This window comes from Nerophis ophidion, linkage group LG06, assembly GCF_033978795.1.
Source record: "Nerophis ophidion isolate RoL-2023_Sa linkage group LG06, RoL_Noph_v1.0, whole genome shotgun sequence".
In the NCBI taxonomy this organism is placed as follows: Eukaryota; Metazoa; Chordata; class Actinopteri; order Syngnathiformes; family Syngnathidae; genus Nerophis; species Nerophis ophidion.
This window is the reverse complement of record NC_084616.1, coordinates 7,304,002-7,322,710: the sequence shown is the minus strand read 5'-3', so window position 1 is coordinate 7,322,710 and position 18,709 is coordinate 7,304,002. Positions and strand designations below refer to the sequence as shown.

Sequence of the window (18,709 nt, the reverse complement as noted above, 5' to 3'; positions counted from 1 at the left end):
AATCGGGCGGAAGGCGGGGTACAGCTTGGACAAGTCGCCACCTCATCGCAGTATGATGATTACTATTATTATTATTGTAACCGAGGGTTGATAAATGTCACCGATATTGTATAAAAGTACAAAATAACAAAGACAGAGGCTCCAGTTTTATAGGAGGACCACTTTATTACAATGAATTGATGAAGTTGAAAAACTTATTGGGGTGTTAGCATTTAGTGGTCAATCGTACGGAATATGTACTGTACTGTGCAATATACTAATAAAAGTTGCAATCAATCAATCAATCCTTCGTTTTTTTAACTTGTATTTATACATTTCAACATTAACAAACAAACAGCAATCAATCCTTTGTTTTCAAAACTCCGCTCCGCCACACCGTGTCACCACTTCCGCTTTTAGCGCCTTCAAAATAAGAGCTAAAAGCATATACTTTATAACAGCGTATAACAGGAACATAACAGTCCATAAAATAGGTGAAATTATTATTAATACTGAAAGTCAAATACGCCATTTGTAAAGTCGTAGAATGGAATTGTGCATGTGCCGATAAAGCAGAGAGTGGGTAGGTCGATCCAAATGTCGACAATGCTGGCAATATCGGTATTAAGTTGATACCAGCGTGATGAGATTTTCTTAAAAAAAAAAACAATCCTCTTCTGTCTTTATTTCCACAATATCAAATAAAATGTCGCGTGAGAGACCAATTGGGTGAGGCGCGAGCTCACCTGGAGGCCGGGCTCGGGGGGGGCGGGGCCAGGGGCGGGGCCAGCAGAGGTCAGAGGGTGACGGCGGCGCGCTCAGATCTGCAGCAGCACGCAAGCCTCGCGAGGACGACCAGGCTTCACCTCGCCCTCCTGCCGTGGACGCCTGGATGCGCATGTAAGTCACTTTTGACGTCTGCGTGCACTCCTCAGGAGCGTGAAAAGTCACTCTCTCACGCTTATTTCGATACTTTTTGCATCCGAGTGCCGCCATCAACGCGACTTTGCGCACATGTGCAGTACTGTACGACGTGACGTCACGGGGATTACAGGTATTGTTTATAAAGGTGTGTCAGGCATTCTTACAACAACTTTTGTGTGTGCCGCACTTCTTTTGACAATTCCTCAACTTTGAATCCAACTTGAAGATACAAGGAAACTGCAGTTTTTATGCCAGTAAATAAACGCTAGCAAAAGTCAACTAACAACGGAGCGAGGGGGAGTTTCTCTATTCCACCTATAAAGCATCCATTAAGGTTTTATACACTTGTTGTAAGTATATACATCATCTAGTAACATTCATAGTAACATTTAATATATACACAATGTAAGTATATATGTCATGTAGTAACATTCATAATAACATGTAATATATACATGATGTAAGTATATATGTAGTATCTAGTAACATTCATAATAACATGTAATATATACATGATGTAAGTATATATGTAGTATCTAGTAACATTCATAATAACATGTAATATATACACAATGTAAGGATATATGTCATGTAGTAACATTCATAATAACATGTAATATATACACAATGTAAGTATATATGTCATGTAGTAACATTCATAATAACATGTAATATATACATGATGTAAGTATATATGTCATGTAGTAACATTCATAAGAAAATGTAACATATAATGATGTAAGTATATTTGTAGTATCTAGTAACATTCATAATAACATGTAATATATAATGATGTAAGTATATATGTAGTATCTAGTAACATATATAATAACATGTAATATATACATGATGTAAGTATTTATGTCATATAGTAACATTCATAATAACATGTAATATATACATGATGTAAGTATATATGTCATGTAGTAACATTCATAATAACATGTAATATATACATGATGTAAGTATATATGTAGTATCTAGTAACATATATAATAACATGTAATATATACATGATGTAAGTATATATGTCATGTAGTAACATTCATAATAACATGTAATATATACATGATGTAAGTATATATGACATGTAGTAACATTCATAATAACATGTAATATATACATGATGTAAGTATATATGTCATGTAGTAACATTCATAATAACATGTAATATATACATGATGTAAGTATATATGTAGTATCTAGTAACATTCATAATAACATGTAATATATACATGATGTAAGTATATATGTCATGTAGTAACATTCATAATAACATGTAATATATACATGATGTAAGCATATATATCATGTAGTAACATTCATAAGAAAATGTAACATATAATGATGTAAGTATATATGTAGTATCTAGTAACACATATAATAACATGTAATATATACATGATGTAAGTATATATGTCATATAGTAACATTCATAATAACACGTAATATATAATGATGTAAGTATATATGTACTATCTAGTAACATATATAATAACATGTAATATATACATGATGTAAGCATTTATGTCATGTAGTAACATTCATAAGAAAATGTAACATATAATGATGTAAGTATATATGTGGTATCTAGTAACATATATAATAACATGTAATATATACATGATGTAAGTATATATGTCATGTACTAACATTCATAAGAAAATGTAACATATAATGATGTAAATATATATGTAGTATCTAGTAACATATATAATAACATGTAATATATACATGATGTAAGTATTTATGTCATATAGTAACATTCATAATAACATGTAACATATAATGATGTAAGTATATATGTAGTATCTAGTAACATATATAATAACATGTAATATATACATGATGTAAGTATATATGTCATGTAGTAACATTCATAAGAAAATGTAACATATAATGATGTAAGTATATATGTAGTATCTAGTAACATATATAATAACATGTAATATATACATGATGTAAGTATATATGTACTATCTAGTAACATATATAATAACATGTAATATATACATGATGTAAGTATATATGTACTATCTAGTAACATATATAATAACATGTAATATATACATGATGTAAGTATATATGTCATGTAGTAACTTTCATAATAACATGTAATATATACATGATGTAAGTATATATGTCATGTAGTAACTTTCATAATAACATATAATATATAATGATGTAAGTATATATGTACTATCTAGTAACATATATAATAACATGTAATAAATACATGATGTAAGTATATATGTCATGTAGTAACATTCATAATAACATGTAATATATAAGGATGTAAGTATATATGTAGTATCTAGTAACATATATAATAACATGTAATATATACATGATGTAAGTATATATGTAGTATCTAGTAACATTCATAATAACATGTAATATATACATGATGTAAGTATATATGTCATGTAGTAACATTCATAAGAAAATGTAACATATAATGATGTAAGTATATATGTAGTATCTAGTAACATATATAATAACATGTAATATATACATGATGTAAGTATATATGTACTATCTAGTAACATATATAATAACATGTAATATATACATGATGTAAGTATATATGTACTATCTAGTAACATATATAATAACATGTAATATATACATGATGTAAGTATATATGTCATGTAGTAACTTTCATAATAACATATAATATATAATGATGTAAGTATATATGTACTATCTAGTAACATATATAATAACATGTAATAAATACATGATGTAAGTATATATGTCATGTAGTAACATTCATAATAACATGTAATATATAAGGATGTAAGTATATATGTAGTATCTAGTAACATATATAATAACATGTAATATATACATGATGTAAGTATATATGTAGTATCTAGTAACATTCATAATAACATGTAATATATACATGATGTAAGTATATATGTCATGTAGTAACATTCATAATAACATGTAATATATACATGATGTAAGTATATATGTAGTATCTAGTAACATTCATAATAACATGTAATATATACATGATGTAAGTGTATATGTAGTATCTAGTAACATTCATAATAACATGTAATATATACACACTGCAAGTATATATATATAATGTAGTAACAGACACCTTCATAACAATGTGTAATATGCACAATATTTACTGTAGACTTGGTTACAGACCACAAAGAGGACTATTTTTGGATAAATGAGGATTCACAACCTTATCTTTTTGAAGCTGAATATACCAAGGATGAACTGCTGCTTGAAGAAACCAGTACCAAGAAGAGCGGGAAACTGAGAGAGTGAGGTCAGCGTCCCTTTGACGCTTTAAATGTGGAACTTGGAGCCACGTCATGCCGACATAAATGGAGTGCTTACCCCAAAATAAACCGGGGGAAAAAATGTGACCGGGCAGCTGGACCAAAGTGGCAATGGTCCTTGGAGTGACTCACACTTTATATTGATCTCCAAAACTCTAAAGACCACATAAATACCTTCCTACCAGGGCATGGGACCCAGTAAGACTGCCTTACAAGACCAGCACCAACCCTAAAGGGAATGTGCTATTGTGTTCTTATCAGTGACGGAGCAGGAAGGGACTGGGAATATGTTTTATGGTCATATTTCATTCGTGTTGTTGGGGGTTTTTTTTCTCTCCCAACACAACAAAGCTCTCCGCTGTGACTTGAGCGGCACTGACAGGAGCCTGCAGGGGCCCGGCCTGTGGTGGGGCCCCTAATCCTTGTCCTGTTGGCGCTCACTCCGTCCAGTTGGAAAGACAACGGAAGCTGCATTTTTGTGTGCACGCAGCCATGGAAGACTTGGGAGGATTTGTAAGTTACTCCTGAAGCTTATTGATATGAAATAATATAAATATAAATACGGTCTAACCTCCGTTTACTAACTCCAATGAAGCAAACACGGTACTATACCCTGTTTGAAAAATACCGGTTCCCAGGCATGACGGCGCATCGTCGTCACGTCATGACATTGCTGCTTTTACCAGCGGAGGAGCATGTTGGGCAGCGCACACACACAGAGTACTTACAAGCAGACACAGTGTGTAGACAGAAAAGGGAGAATGGACGCATTTTGGTGTAAAAAGTCAAGATAAAGGTGAAGTTAGAACACTGAAACACCCTCAGGAAGAGCTGCTTCCCAGACATGCAGCTAACATCCATCCACAGTGTTTTAGCTACTTCTAAATCACTAATCCTGGTCTCCGTGGCGACAAATAAAGTAAGTTTCTTACAAGTAGCATTATCACTGGAGGATGAGGAATAGCTAAACATGCTTCACTACACACCGTAGGAGGATACAATAGCTCACCACCGTCACAATGTAAACAAATGCCATGGGTGGATCTACACCTGGCATCCACTGTAATGATACCAAGTACAATAGTCGATACTACTATGATTGCTTCGATATTTTTTAATCGTTACCAAAATCTTATTATGTTTATAAAGTCAGTAAATGCGTCCCTGGACACATAAGGAATTTGAATATGACCAAGGTATGATCCTGTATCTACTTGGTATCAGATCCATACCTAAATGTGTGGTATCATCCAAAACTAATGTCAAGTATCAGAGAAGAGAAGAATAAGTGATTATTACATTTTAACAGAAGTAAAAACAGAAACCAGCGCGACACCTACCCTTTACATCAGTATTTCTTCATCAGTATTGGTTTATGAGGTATGACAGTATATTTTATTGTATGATCCTGTAACTACTTGGTATCAGATCCATACCTAAATGTGTGGTATCATCCAAAACTAATGTCAAGTATCAGAGAAAAGAAGAATAAGTGATTATTACATTTTAACAGAAGTTAAAACAGAAACCAGCGCGACACCTACCCTTTACATCAGTATTTCTTCATCAGTATTGGTTTATGAGGTATTACAGTATATTTTATTGTATGTTCCTGGAACTACTTGGTATCAGATCGATACCTAAATGAGCGGTATCACCCAAAACTAATGTCAAGCATCAAAGAAGAAAAGAATAGGTGATTTTTACATATTAGTAGAAGTGTAGATAGAACATGTTAAAAGAGCCTGCACTAGTCTGACTCTTTTGAGTGTGCTAAGGGTACTAGCCTGCACTAGTCAGACTCTTTTGAGTGTGCTAAGGGTACTAGCCTGCACTAGTCTGACTCTTTTGAGCGTGCTAAAGGTACTAGCCTGCACTAGTCTGACTCTTTTGAGCGTGCTAAGGGTACTAGCCTGCACTAATCAGACTATTTTGAGTGTGTTAAGGGTACTAGCCAGCACTAGTCTGACTCTTTTGAGTGTGCTAAGGGTACTAGCCTGCACTAGTCAGACTCTTTTGAGTGTGCTAAGGGTACTAGCCTGCACTAGTCAGACTCTTTTGAGTGTGTTAAGGGTACTAGCCTGCACTAGTCTGACTCTTTTGAGTGTGCTAAGGGTACTAGCCTGCACTAGTCTGACTCTTTTGAGTGTGCTAAGGGTACTAGTCTGCACTAGTCTGACTCTTTTGAGTGTGCTAAGGGTACTAGCCTGCACTAGTCTGACTCTTTTGAGTGTGCTAAGGGTACTAGCCTGCACTAGTCTGACTCTTTTGAGTGTGCTAAGGGTACTAGCCTGCACTAGTCTGACTCTTTTGAGTGTGCTAAGGGTACTAGCCTGCACTAGTCAGACTCTTTTGAGTGTGCTAAGGGTACTAGCCTGCACTAGTCTGACTCTTTTGAGTGTGCTAAGGGTACTAGCCTGCACTAGTCTGACTCTTTTGAGTGTGCTAAGTGTACTAGCCTGCACTAGTCTGACTCTTTTGAGTGTGCTAAGGGTACTAGCCTGCACTAGTCTGACTCTTTTGAGTGTGCTAAGGGTACTAGCCTGCACTAGTCTGACTCTTTTGAGTGTGCTAAGGGTACTAGCCTGCACTAGTCTGACTCTTTTGAGTGTGCTAAGGGTACTAGCCTGCACTAGTCTGACTCTTTTGAGTGTGCTAAGTGTACTAGCCTGCACTAGTCTGACTCTTTTGAGTGTGCTAAGTGTACTAACCTGCACTAGTCAGACTCTTTTGAGTGTGCTAAGGGTACTAGCCTGCACTAGTCAGACTCTTTTGAGTGTGCTAAGGGTACTAGCCTGCGCTAGTCTGACTCTTTTGAGTGTGCTAAGGGTACTAGCCTGCACTAGTCTGACTCTTTTGAGTGTGCTAAGGGTACTAGCCTGCACTAGTCTGACTCTTTTGAGTGTTGTAAGGGTACTAGTCTGCACTAGTCTGACTCTTTTGAGTGTGCTAAGGGTACTAGCCTGCACTAGTCTGACTCTTTTGAGTGTGCTAAGGGTACTAGCCAGCACTAGTCTGACTCTTTTGAGTGTGCTAAGGGTACTAGCCTGCACTAGTCAGACTCTTTTGAGTGTGCTAAGGGTACTAGCCTGCACTAGTCTGACTCTTTTGAGTGTGTTAAGGGTACTAGCCTGCACTAGTCAGACTCTTTTGAGTGTGCTAAGTGTGCTAGCCTGCACTAGTCTGACTCTTTTGAGTGTGCTAAGGGTACTAGCCTGCACTAGTCTGACTCTTTTCAGTGTGCTAAGGGTACTAGCCTGCACTAGTCTGACTCTTTTGAGTGTGCTAAGGGTACTAGCCTGCACTAGTCGGACTCTTTTGAGTGTGTTAAGGGTGCTAGCCTGCACTAGTCTGACCTTTTTGAGTGTGCTAAGGGTACTAACCTGCACTAGTCGGACTCTTTTGAGTGTGCTAAGGGTACTAGCCTGCACTAGTCTGACTCTTTTGAGTGTGCTAAGGGTACTAGCCTGCACTAGTCTGACTCTTTTGAGTGTGCTAAGGGTACTAGCCTGCACTGGTCTGACTCTTTTGAGTGTGCTAAGGGTACTAGCCTGCACTAGTCGGACTCTTTTGAGTGTGCTAAGGGTACTAGCCTGCACTAGTCGGACTCTTTTGAGTGTGCTAAGGGTACTAGCCTGCACTAGTGTGACTCTTTTGAGTGTGCTAAGGGTACTAGCCTGCACTAGTCTGACTCTTTTGAGTGTGCTAAGTGTACTAGCCTGCACTAGTCTGACACTTTTGAGTGTGCTAAGGGTACTAGCCTGCACTAATCAGACTCTTTTGAGTGTGCTAAGGGTACTAGCCTGCACTAGTGTGACTCTTTTGAGTGTGCTAAGGGTACTAGCCTGCACTAGTCTGACTCTTTTGAGTGTGCTAAGTGTACTAGCCTGCACTAGTCTGACTCTTTTGAGTGTGCTAAGGGTACTAGCCTGCACTAATCAGACTCTTTTGAGTGTGCTAAGGGTACTAGCCTGCACTAGTCTGACTCTTTTGAGTGTGCTAAGGGTACTAGCCTGCACTAGTCAGACACTTTTGAGTGTGCTAAGGGTACTAGCCTGCACTAGTCTTAGACTCTTTTGAGTGCACTGCCTTAGAGTGTAAGTAGAGAAGTAAGTAAGTGTGTTTGTGTGGCGGAGACAAAAGAATGAGTGAGAAGGAATGTGGCCCCCAGTCAGGCCCCTCCTCCTCCTCCTCACGTGAGGAAGTGAACAATTCCTTGCCTAATCTGCAGCGAGCAGACTTTGATGTGGCCCCGCCCCCTGGCCCCTCCTGGCCCCGCCTCCATCCTTCCTCTCGCCGCCCTCCTAGACGCAGGCTGACAGATGCCACCTCCATGTCGTGGTGGTTGTCGTCCTCTTGTCCCTCCACTCCTCACATCCATGGCAACACGACATGAAAGGAGCTCCCCAGGGGCCCCTTACCCCCTTACCTCCTGGAAATAATCGGTTCCAGGGTCAAACTGAGGCCATCGGTAAGTGTGCTTAAGTCCCATTCCTAAGTGTCATACAAGTGTAAAAAGAAGCCACACTACATATGAAAGGTCTAAAGTACACTCAATTAAGATGAACAAATGATATCAACCAGCAATTAATGCTCATTAATAACAAATTAACTACAAACAATGTGATTCATTGGGATTAAATATTGGAATTAATTGCAAGAGTCAGGTGTGTGCCAGTCACCTTGCTGAGTCAGGTGTGTGTCAGTCACCTTGCTGAGTCAGGTGTGTGCCAGTCACCTTGCTGAGTCAGGTGTGTGTCAGTCACCTTGCTGAGTCAGGTGTGTGCCAGTCACCTTGCTGAGTCAGGTGTGTGCCAGTCACCTTGCTGAGTCAGGTGTGTGCCAGTCACCTTGCTGAGGCTGAGTCAGGTGTGTGCCAGTCACCTTGCTGAGGCTGAGTCAGGTGTGTGCCAGTCACCTTGCTGAGGTTGAGTCAGGTGTGTGCCAGTCACCTTGCTGAGGCTGAGTCAGGTGTGTGTCAGTCACCTTGCTGAGTCAGGTGTGTGCCAGTCACTTTGCTGAGGCTGAGTCAGGTGTGTGCCAGTCACCTTGCTGAGTCAGGTGTGTGCCAGTCACCTTGCTGAGTCAGGTGTGTGCCAGTCACCTTGCTGAGGTTGAGTCAGGTGTGTGCCAGTCACTTTGCTGAGGCTGAGTCAGGTGTGTGCCAGTCACTTTGCTGAGGCTGAGTCAGGTGTGTGCCAGTCACCTTGCTGAGTCAGGTGTGTGCCAGTCACCTTGCTGAGTCAGGTGTGTGCCAGTCACCTTGCTGAGTCTGAGTCAGGTGTGTGCCAGTCACCTTGCTGAGTCAGGTGTGTGCCAGTCACCTTGCTGAGTCAGGTGTGTGCCAGTCACCTTGCTGAGTCATGTGTGTGCCAGTCACCTTGCTGAGTCAGGTGTGTGCCAGTCACTTTGCTGAGTCTGAGTCAGGTGTGTGCCAGTCACTTTGCTGAGGCTGAGTCAGGTGTGTGCCAGTCACCTTGCTGAGTCAGGTGTGTGCCAGTCACCTTGCTGAGGCTGAGTCAGGTGTGTGCCAGTCACCTTGCTGAGTCAGGTGTGTGCCAGTCACCTTCCTGAGGCTGAGTCAGGTGTGTGCCAGTCACCTTGCTGAGTCAGGTGTGTGCCAGTCACCTTGCTGAGTCAGGTGTGTGCCAGTCACCTTGCTGAGGCTGAGTCAGGTGTGTGCCAGTCACCTTGCTGAGTCAGGTGTGTGCCAGTCACCTTGATGAGGCTGAGTCAGGTGTGTGCCAGTCACCTTGCTGAGTCAGGTGTGTGCCAGTCACCTTCCTGAGTCAGGTGTGTGCCAGTCACCTTCCTGAGGCTGAGTCAGGTGTGTGCCAGTCACTTTGCTGAGGCTGAGTCAGGTGTGTGCCAGTCACTTTGCTGAGGCTGAGTCAGGTGTGTGCCAGTCACCTTGCTGAGTCAGGTGTGTGCCAGTCACCTTGCTGAGGCTGAGTCAGGTGTGTGCCAGTCACCTTGCTGAGTCAGGTGTGTGCCAGTCACCTTCCTGAGGCTGAGTCAGGTGTGTGCCAGTCACCTTGCTGAGGCTGAGTCAGGTGTGTGCCAGTCACCTTGCTGAGGCTGAGTCAGGTGTGTGCCAGTCACCTTGCTGAGTCAGGTGTGTGCCAGTCACCTTCCTGAGGCTGAGTCAGGTGTGTGCCAGTCACTTTGCTGAGTCTGAGTCAGGTGTGTGCCAGTCACCTTGCTGAGGCTGAGTCAGGTGTGTGCCAGTCACCATGCTGAGTCAGGTGTGTGCCAGTCACCTTGCTGAGTCTGAGTCAGGTGTGTGCCAGTCACTTTGCTGAGTCTGAGTCAGGTGTGTGCCAGTCACCTTGCTGAGGCTGAGTCAGGTGTGTGCCAGTCACCATGCTGAGTCAGGTGTGTGCCAGTCACCATGCTGAGTCAGGTGTGTGCCAGTCACCTTGCTGAGGCTGAGTCAGGTGTGTGCCAGTCACCATGCTGAGTCAGGTGTGTGCCAGTCACCTTGCTGAGTCTGAGTCAGGTGTGTGCCAGTCACTTTGCTGAGTCTGAGTCAGGTGTGTGCCAGTCACCTTGCTGAGTCAGGTGTGTGCCAGTCACCTTGCTGAGGCTGAGTCAGGTGTGTGCCAGTCACCATGCTGAGTCAGGTGTGTGCCAGTCACCTTGCTTGCTGAGTCAGGTGTGTGCCAGTCACCTTGCTGAGTCAGGTGTGTGTTGTTTGTCCACCTGGCCGTAGAGACGTGTGCAGATGTCACCACATGGTATGGCGTGGTGTGGTGTGTGTGTTTGCACGGGCTTACCTCACATGTGGTGTGTCGCTGGGTTTGTCAGCCCAGCAGGAAGTGAGTCTGCTGCTGCTGATGGTGTCTTTGATTTTTGTCTTCTGCAGCTTTGACAAACACTCCTCGCCCTCACCTCCCACCACCACCACCACCACCACTCCAACATGACAGCCGTGCCCTCCGTCGCCATGGAGACCAGCAACAACACGGTGAGTCACACTGACACCATACTACTCACACGCACTGACATCCTGATATCAGACGCTAAAAAAGCATGTGCAAACTATGAAATAGCGAGTACTATTAGTGGCCCTGTGATCTACTAAGACTGCATGTGCGATCAGACACTTTGTCTGGTATCGTCTTGATGATCAACATGTATGAACGTGGTCTGGTATCGTCTTGATGATCAACATGTATGAACGTGGTCTGGTATCGTCTTGATGATCAACATGTATGAACGTGGTCTGGTATCGTCTTGATGATCAACATGAATGGATGTGGTCTGGTATCGTCTTGATGATCAACACGTATGAAGGTTGTCTGGTATCGTTTTGATGATCAACACGTATGAACATGGTCTGGTATCATCTTGCTGAGCAACACGTAGGAACGCTGTCTGGTATCGTCTTGATGATCAGCACGTATGAACGTTGTCTGGTATCATTTTGATGATCAACACGTATGAACGTGGTCTGGTATCGTCTTGATGACCAACACGTATTGACGTGGTCTGGTATCGTCTTGATGATCAACACGTATGAAGGTTGTCTGGTATTGTCTTGATGATCAACACGTATGAACATTGTCTGGTATCGTCTTGATGTCCAACACATATGAACATCACCTGGTATCATCTTGATGATCAACACGTATGTACATGGTCTGGTATCGTCTTGATGATCAACACGTATGAAGGTTGTCTGGTATCGTTTTGATGTCCAACACATATGAACATCACCTGGTATCATTTTGATGATCAACACGTATGAATGTGGTCTGGTATCATCTTGATGATCAACACGTATGTACGTGGTCTGGTATCGTCTTGATGATCAACACGTATGAAGGTTGTCTGGTATCGTTTTGATGTCCAACACATATGAACATCACCTGGTATCATTTTGATGATCAACACGTATGAATGTGGTCTGGTATCATCTTGATGATCAACACGTATGTACGTGGTCTGGTATCGTCTTGATGATCAACACGTATGAACATCACCTGGTATCGTTTTGATGTCCAACACATATGAACATCACCTGGTATCATTTTGATGATCAACACGTATGAACATGGATTGGTATCGTCTTGAGGGCCAACACGTATGAACATGGTCTGGTATCGTCTTGATGAGCAACACGTATGAAGGTTGTCTGGTATCGTTTTGATGTCCAACACATATGAACATCACCTGGTATCATCTCGATGATCAACACGTATGTACATGGTCTGGTATCGTCTTGATGATCAACACGTATGAAGGTTGTCTGGTATCGTTTTGATGTCCAACACATATGAACATCACCTGGTATCATTTTGATGATCAACACGTATGAACGTGGATTGGTATCGTCTTGAGGGCCAACACGTATGAACATGGTCTGGTATCGTCTTGATGAGCAACACGTATGAAGGTTATCTGGTATCGTTTAGATGTCCAACACATATGAACATCACCTGGTATCATCTTGATGATCAACACGTATGTACTTGGTCTCGTATCGTCTTGATGATCAACACGTATGAAGGTTGTCTGGTATCGTTTTGATGTCCAACACATATGAACATCGCCTGGTATCATCTTGATGATCAACACGTATGAATGTGGTCTGGTATTGTCTTGATGATCAACATGTATGAACGTGATCTGGTATCATCTTGATGATCAACACGTATGAAGGTTGTCTGGTATCGTCTTGATGATCAACACGTATGAACATCACCTGGTATCATTTTGATGACCAACACATATGAACATCACCTGGTATCATCTTGATGATCAACACGTATGAACGTGGTCTGGTATCGTCTTAATGACCAACACGTATGAAGTTGGTCTGGTATTGTCTTGATGATCAACACGTATGAACATTGTCTGGTATCGTTTTGATGATCAACACGTATGAAGGTTGTCTGGTATCGTTTTGATGATCAACATGTATGAACATTGTCTGGTAACATCTTGATGTCCAACACATATGAACATCACCTGGTATCATCTTGATGATCAACACGTATGAAGGTTGTCTGGTATCATCTTGATGATCAACACGTATGAACATCACCTGGTATCGTCTTGATGACCAACACGTATGAATGTGGTCTCGTATCGTCTTGATGACCAACACTTATGAACATGGTCTGTTATCGTCTTGATGATCAACACGTATGAAGGTTGTCTGGTATCGTCTTGATGATCAACACGTATGAACATCACCTGGTATCATCTTGATGATGTACACATATGAACATGGTCTGATATCGTCTTGATGATCAACGCGTATGAACGTGGTCTGGTATCGTCTTGATGATCAACACGTATGAACATCACCTGGTATCATCTTGATGATGTACACATATGAACATGGTCTGGTATCGTCTTGATGACCAACACGTATGAAGTTGGTCTGGTATAGTCTTGATGATCAAAACGTATGAAGGTTGTCTGGTATCATCTTGATGATCAACACGTATGAAGGTTGTCTGGTATCGTCTTGATGATCAACGCGTATGAACATCACCTGGTATCATCTTGGTGATCAACACGTATGAACGTGGTCTGGTATCGTCTTGATGACCAACACGTATGAAGTTGGTCTGGTATAGTCTTGATGATCAAAACGTATGAAGGTTGTCTGGTATCGTCTTGATGATCAACACGTATGAACGTGGTCTGGTATCATCTTGATGATCAACACGTATGAACGTGGTCTGGTATCGTTTTGATGATCAACACGTATGAACGTGGTCTGGTATCGTCTTGATGATCAACACGTATGAACGTGGTCTGGTATCATCTTCGATGATCAACATGTATGAACATCACCTGGTATCATCTTGATGACCAACACGTATGAAGGTTGTCTGGTATCATCTTGATGTCCAACACATATGAACATCACCTGGTATCATCTTGATGATCAACACGTATGAAGGTTGTCTGGTATCGTCTTGATGATCAACACGTATGAACATCACCTGGTATCATCTTGATGACCAACACGTATGAAGGTTGTCTGGTATCATCTTGATGACCAACACATATGAACATCACCTGGTATCATTTTGATGATCAACACGTATGAACTTGGATTGGTATCGTCTTGATGACCAACACGTATGAACATGGTCTGGTATCGTCTTGATGAGCAACACGTATGAAGGTTGTCTGGTATCGTTTTGATGTCCAACACATATGAACATCACCTGGTATCATCTCGATGATCAACACGTATGTACGTGGTCTGGTATCGTCTTGATGATCAACACGTATGAACATCACCTGGTATCGTTTTGATGTCCAACACATATGAACATCACCTGGTATTATTTTGATGATCAACACGTATGAACGTGGATTGGTATCGTCTTGAGGGCCAACACGTATGAACATGGTCTGGTATCGTCTTGATGGGCAACACGTAGGAAGGTTGTCTGGTATCGTTTTGATGTCCAACACATATGAACATCACCTGGTATCATCTTGATGATCAACACGTATGTACATGGTCTGGTATCGTCTTGATGATCAACACGTATGAAGGTTGTCTGGTATCGTTTTGATGTCCAACACATATGAACATCACCTGGTATCATCTTGATGATCAACACGTATGAATGTGGTCTGGTATTGTCTTGATGATCAACATGTATCATTTTTGCCTGGCTTCGGCTTAATGATGTACACATATGAACGTGGTCTGGTATCATCTTGATGATCAACATGTATGAACGTGGTCTGGTATCGTTTTGATGATCAACATGTATGAACGTGGTCTGGTATCATCTTGATGACCAACACTTATGAACATGGTTTGGTATCGTCTTGATGACCAACACTTATGAACATGGTCTGGTATCGTCTTGATGATCAACACGTATGAACGTGGTCTGGTATCATCTTGATAATCAACACGTATGAACGTGGTCTGGTATCATCTTCGATGATCAACATGTATGAACGTGGTCTGGTATCATCTTGATGATCAACATGTATGAAGGTGGTCTGGTATCATCTTGATGACCAACACGTATGAAGGTTGTCTGGTATCATCTTGATGACCAACACGTATGAACGTTGATGGCAGTTAGCACTTGTTCCTCTTTTGCACTCTCATGTGTCAACTTGTCAAAAGGGGGCGGGGCTACTTCCTTCCTTACTCCTGTGCATTTAGTCATGTGTTGTTTGGTCATGTGACCTGCAGGGGGCGTGACCGGAGCACAAGGGAGGCGGGATTAGGGGTGAAACAACAAGACAAAGAGAAGCTAGCAGTGTTGTGTTGTATTGATCAATATTTCTTTTATTGCACACTGGGTACATGCTGGTGGTCTACAGCCACATGTTTTATTGCACACTGGATACATGGTGGTGGTCTACAGCCACATGTATTATTGCACACTGGGTACATGCTGGTGGTCTACAGCCACATGTTTTATTGCACACTGGATACATGGTGGTGGTCTACAGCCACATGTATTATTGCACACTGGGTACTTGCTGGTGGTCTACAGCCACATGTTTTATTGCACACTGGATACATGGTGGTGGTCTACAGCCACATGTATTATTGCACACTGGGTACATGCTGGTGGTCTACAACCACATGTATTATTGCACACTGGGTACATGTTGGTGGTCTACAGCCACATGTATTATTGCACACTGGGTACATGCTGGTGGTCTACAACCAAATGTTTTATTGCACACTGGGTACATGCTGGTGCTCTACAGCCACATGTTTTATTGCACACTGGGTACATGCTGGTGGTCTACAGCCACATGTATTATTGCACAGTGGGTACATGCTGGTGGTCTCCAGCCACATGTATTGCACACTGGGTACATGCTGGTGGTCTACAGCCACATGTATTATTGCACAGTGGGTACATGCTGGTGGTCTACAGCCACATGTATTATTGCACACTGGGTACTTGCTGGTGGTCTACAGCCACATGTTTTATTGCACACTGGATACATGGTGGTGGTCTACAGCCACATGTATTATTGCACACTGGGTACATGCTGGTGGTCTACAACCACATGTATTATTGCACACTGGGTACATGTTGGTGGTCTACAGCCACATGTATTATTGCACACTGGGTACTTGCTGGTGGTCTACAGCCACATGTTTTATTGCACACTGGATACATGGTGGTGGTCTACAGCCACATGTATTATTGCACAATGGGTACATGCTGGTGGTCTACAACCACATGTATTATTGCACACTGGGTACATGTTGGTGGTCTACAGCCACATGTATTATTGCACACTGGGTACATGCTGGTGGTCTACAACCAAATGTTTTATTGCACACTGGGTACATGCTGGTGCTCTACAGCCACATGTTTTATTGCACACTGGGTACATGCTGGTGGTCTACAGCCACATGTATTATTGCACAGTGGGTACATGCTGGTGGTCTCCAGCCACATGTATTGCACACTGGGTACATGCTGGTGGTCTACAGCCACATGTATTATTGCACAGTGGGTACATGCTGGTGGTCTACAGCCACATGTATTATTGCACACTGGGTACATGCTGGTGGCCTACAGCCACATGTATTATTGCACACTGGGTACATGCTGGTGGTCTACAGCCCCATGTATTATTGCACACTGGGTACATGCTGGTGGTCTACAGCCACATGTATTATTGCACACCGGGTACATGCTGGTGGTCTACAGCCACATGTATTATTGCACACTGGGTACATGCTGGTGGTCTACAGCCACATGTATTATTGCACACTGGGTACATGCTGGTGGTCTACAGCCACATGTATTATTGCACACTGGGTACATGCTGGTGGTCTACAGCCACATGTATTATTGCACACTGGGTACATGCTGGTGGTCTACAGCCACATGTATTATTGCACACCGGGTACATGGTGGTGGTCTACAGCCACATGTATTATTGCACACTGGGTACATGGTGGTGGTCTACAGCCACATGTATTATTGCACACTGGGTACATGCTGGTGGTCTACAGCCACATGTATTATTGCACACTGGGTACATGCTGGTGGTCTACAGCCACATGTATTATTGCACACTGGGTACATGCTGGTGGTCTACAGCCACATGTATTATTGCACACTGGGTACATGCTGGTGGTCTACAGCCACATGTATGATTGCACACTGGGTACATGCTGGTCTACAGCCACATGTATTATTGCACACCGGGTACATGCTGGTGGTCTACAGCCACATGTATTATTGTACACTGGGTACATGGTGGTGGTCTACAGCCACATGTATTATTGCACACTGGGTACATGCTGGTGGTCTACAGCCACATGTATTATTGCACACTGGGTACATGCTGGTGGTCTACAGCCACATGTATTATTGCACACCGGGTACATGCTGGTGGTCTACAGCCACATGTATTATTGCACACTGGGTACATGCTGGTGGTCTACAGCCACATGTATTATTGCACACTGGGTACATGCTGGTGGTCTACAGCCACATGTTTTATTGCACACTGGGTACATGGTGGTGGTCTACAGCCACATGTTTTATTGCACACTGGGTACATGCTGGTGGTCTACAGCCACATGTATTATTGCACTGGGTACATGCTGGCTGTCTACAGCCACATGTATTATTGCACACCGGGTACATGGTGGTGGTCTACAGCCACATGTATTATTGCACACTGGGTACATGCTGGTGGTCTACAACCAAATGTTTTATTGCACACTGGGTACATGCTGGTGCTCTACAGCCACATGTTTTATTGCACACTGGGTACATGCTGGTGGTCTACAGCCACATGTATTATTGCACACCGGGTACATGCTGGTGGTCTACAGTGTGTTACGTGCTAAAATGTTAGAAGAATGCTAACTCCTTGCTCCTAAAGTGTCGTAGTTGGCTCCAGCGTGGCGTGGCCATGATGTCATTAGCCCCGCCTTCTCTCCCAGGCGCAGGTGAGTCCACCTGGAGGCCTCTCGGAGAACGACAGCGGCGTGGAGCTCACCAACGACCTCAGCCCGCTGACTCCCGCCGAGCCGCCGTCGCCCTTCAGCCCCGCCCCCTCCCCTCCAGGTAGGACGCTCGCCAGGTGTGCCGTGTGGTGATGTAACAACCTTGTGTCCGATCAGATGGCCAGGTGTGCTTGGAAGGAGGCGGAGCCAGGAGCAGGAAGGAGGAGGAGTCCTGCAGCAAAGTAAGGTGAACGCCACGTTGGGCTGGCGTCAACATAAACGTGCACGTGTCTTTTCAGGACAAGTCCCAGCTGGCGTTGAGACAGAGGCCACGCCCCCGAAGCATCTTCCAGGCCGGCCTCACGCCGCACGCCAAGCGCCGCAGAATCACGCGTAAACACAAGCGTGTCGCCGCCAACATGGTGCCAAGTATTCCTCTCACTTTGTTGGCTAACACCACCCGCTTATGTTGACCACACATTTACCTCACCAACCCGTCTTCTCTGGGCAACCCGTTTATGTTGACAATATGCTCGTGTTGACCACCCTTTACGTCAACCCACAACCC

The 18,709-nt window shown here is 42.8% G+C and overlaps 1 protein-coding gene across 1 annotated transcript in view; it reads left to right on the top strand.

The window, feature by feature from the left end:
• Positions 1 to 768: 768 nt before the first annotated feature.
• LOC133554133 (DNA (cytosine-5)-methyltransferase 3B-like) overlaps positions 769 to 18,709 on the top strand; it is a 44,473-nt gene continuing 26,532 nt past the window's right edge. The window contains exons 1-5 of the mRNA XM_061902546.1: positions 769 to 879; positions 11,077 to 11,178; positions 18,139 to 18,262; positions 18,319 to 18,383; positions 18,441 to 18,563. Coding sequence (XP_061758530.1) covers positions 11,134 to 11,178; positions 18,139 to 18,262; positions 18,319 to 18,383; positions 18,441 to 18,563 — 357 coding nt within the window. The 5' untranslated portion in view covers positions 769 to 879; positions 11,077 to 11,133. The remainder of the gene's footprint in view (positions 880 to 11,076; positions 11,179 to 18,138; positions 18,263 to 18,318; positions 18,384 to 18,440; positions 18,564 to 18,709) is intronic.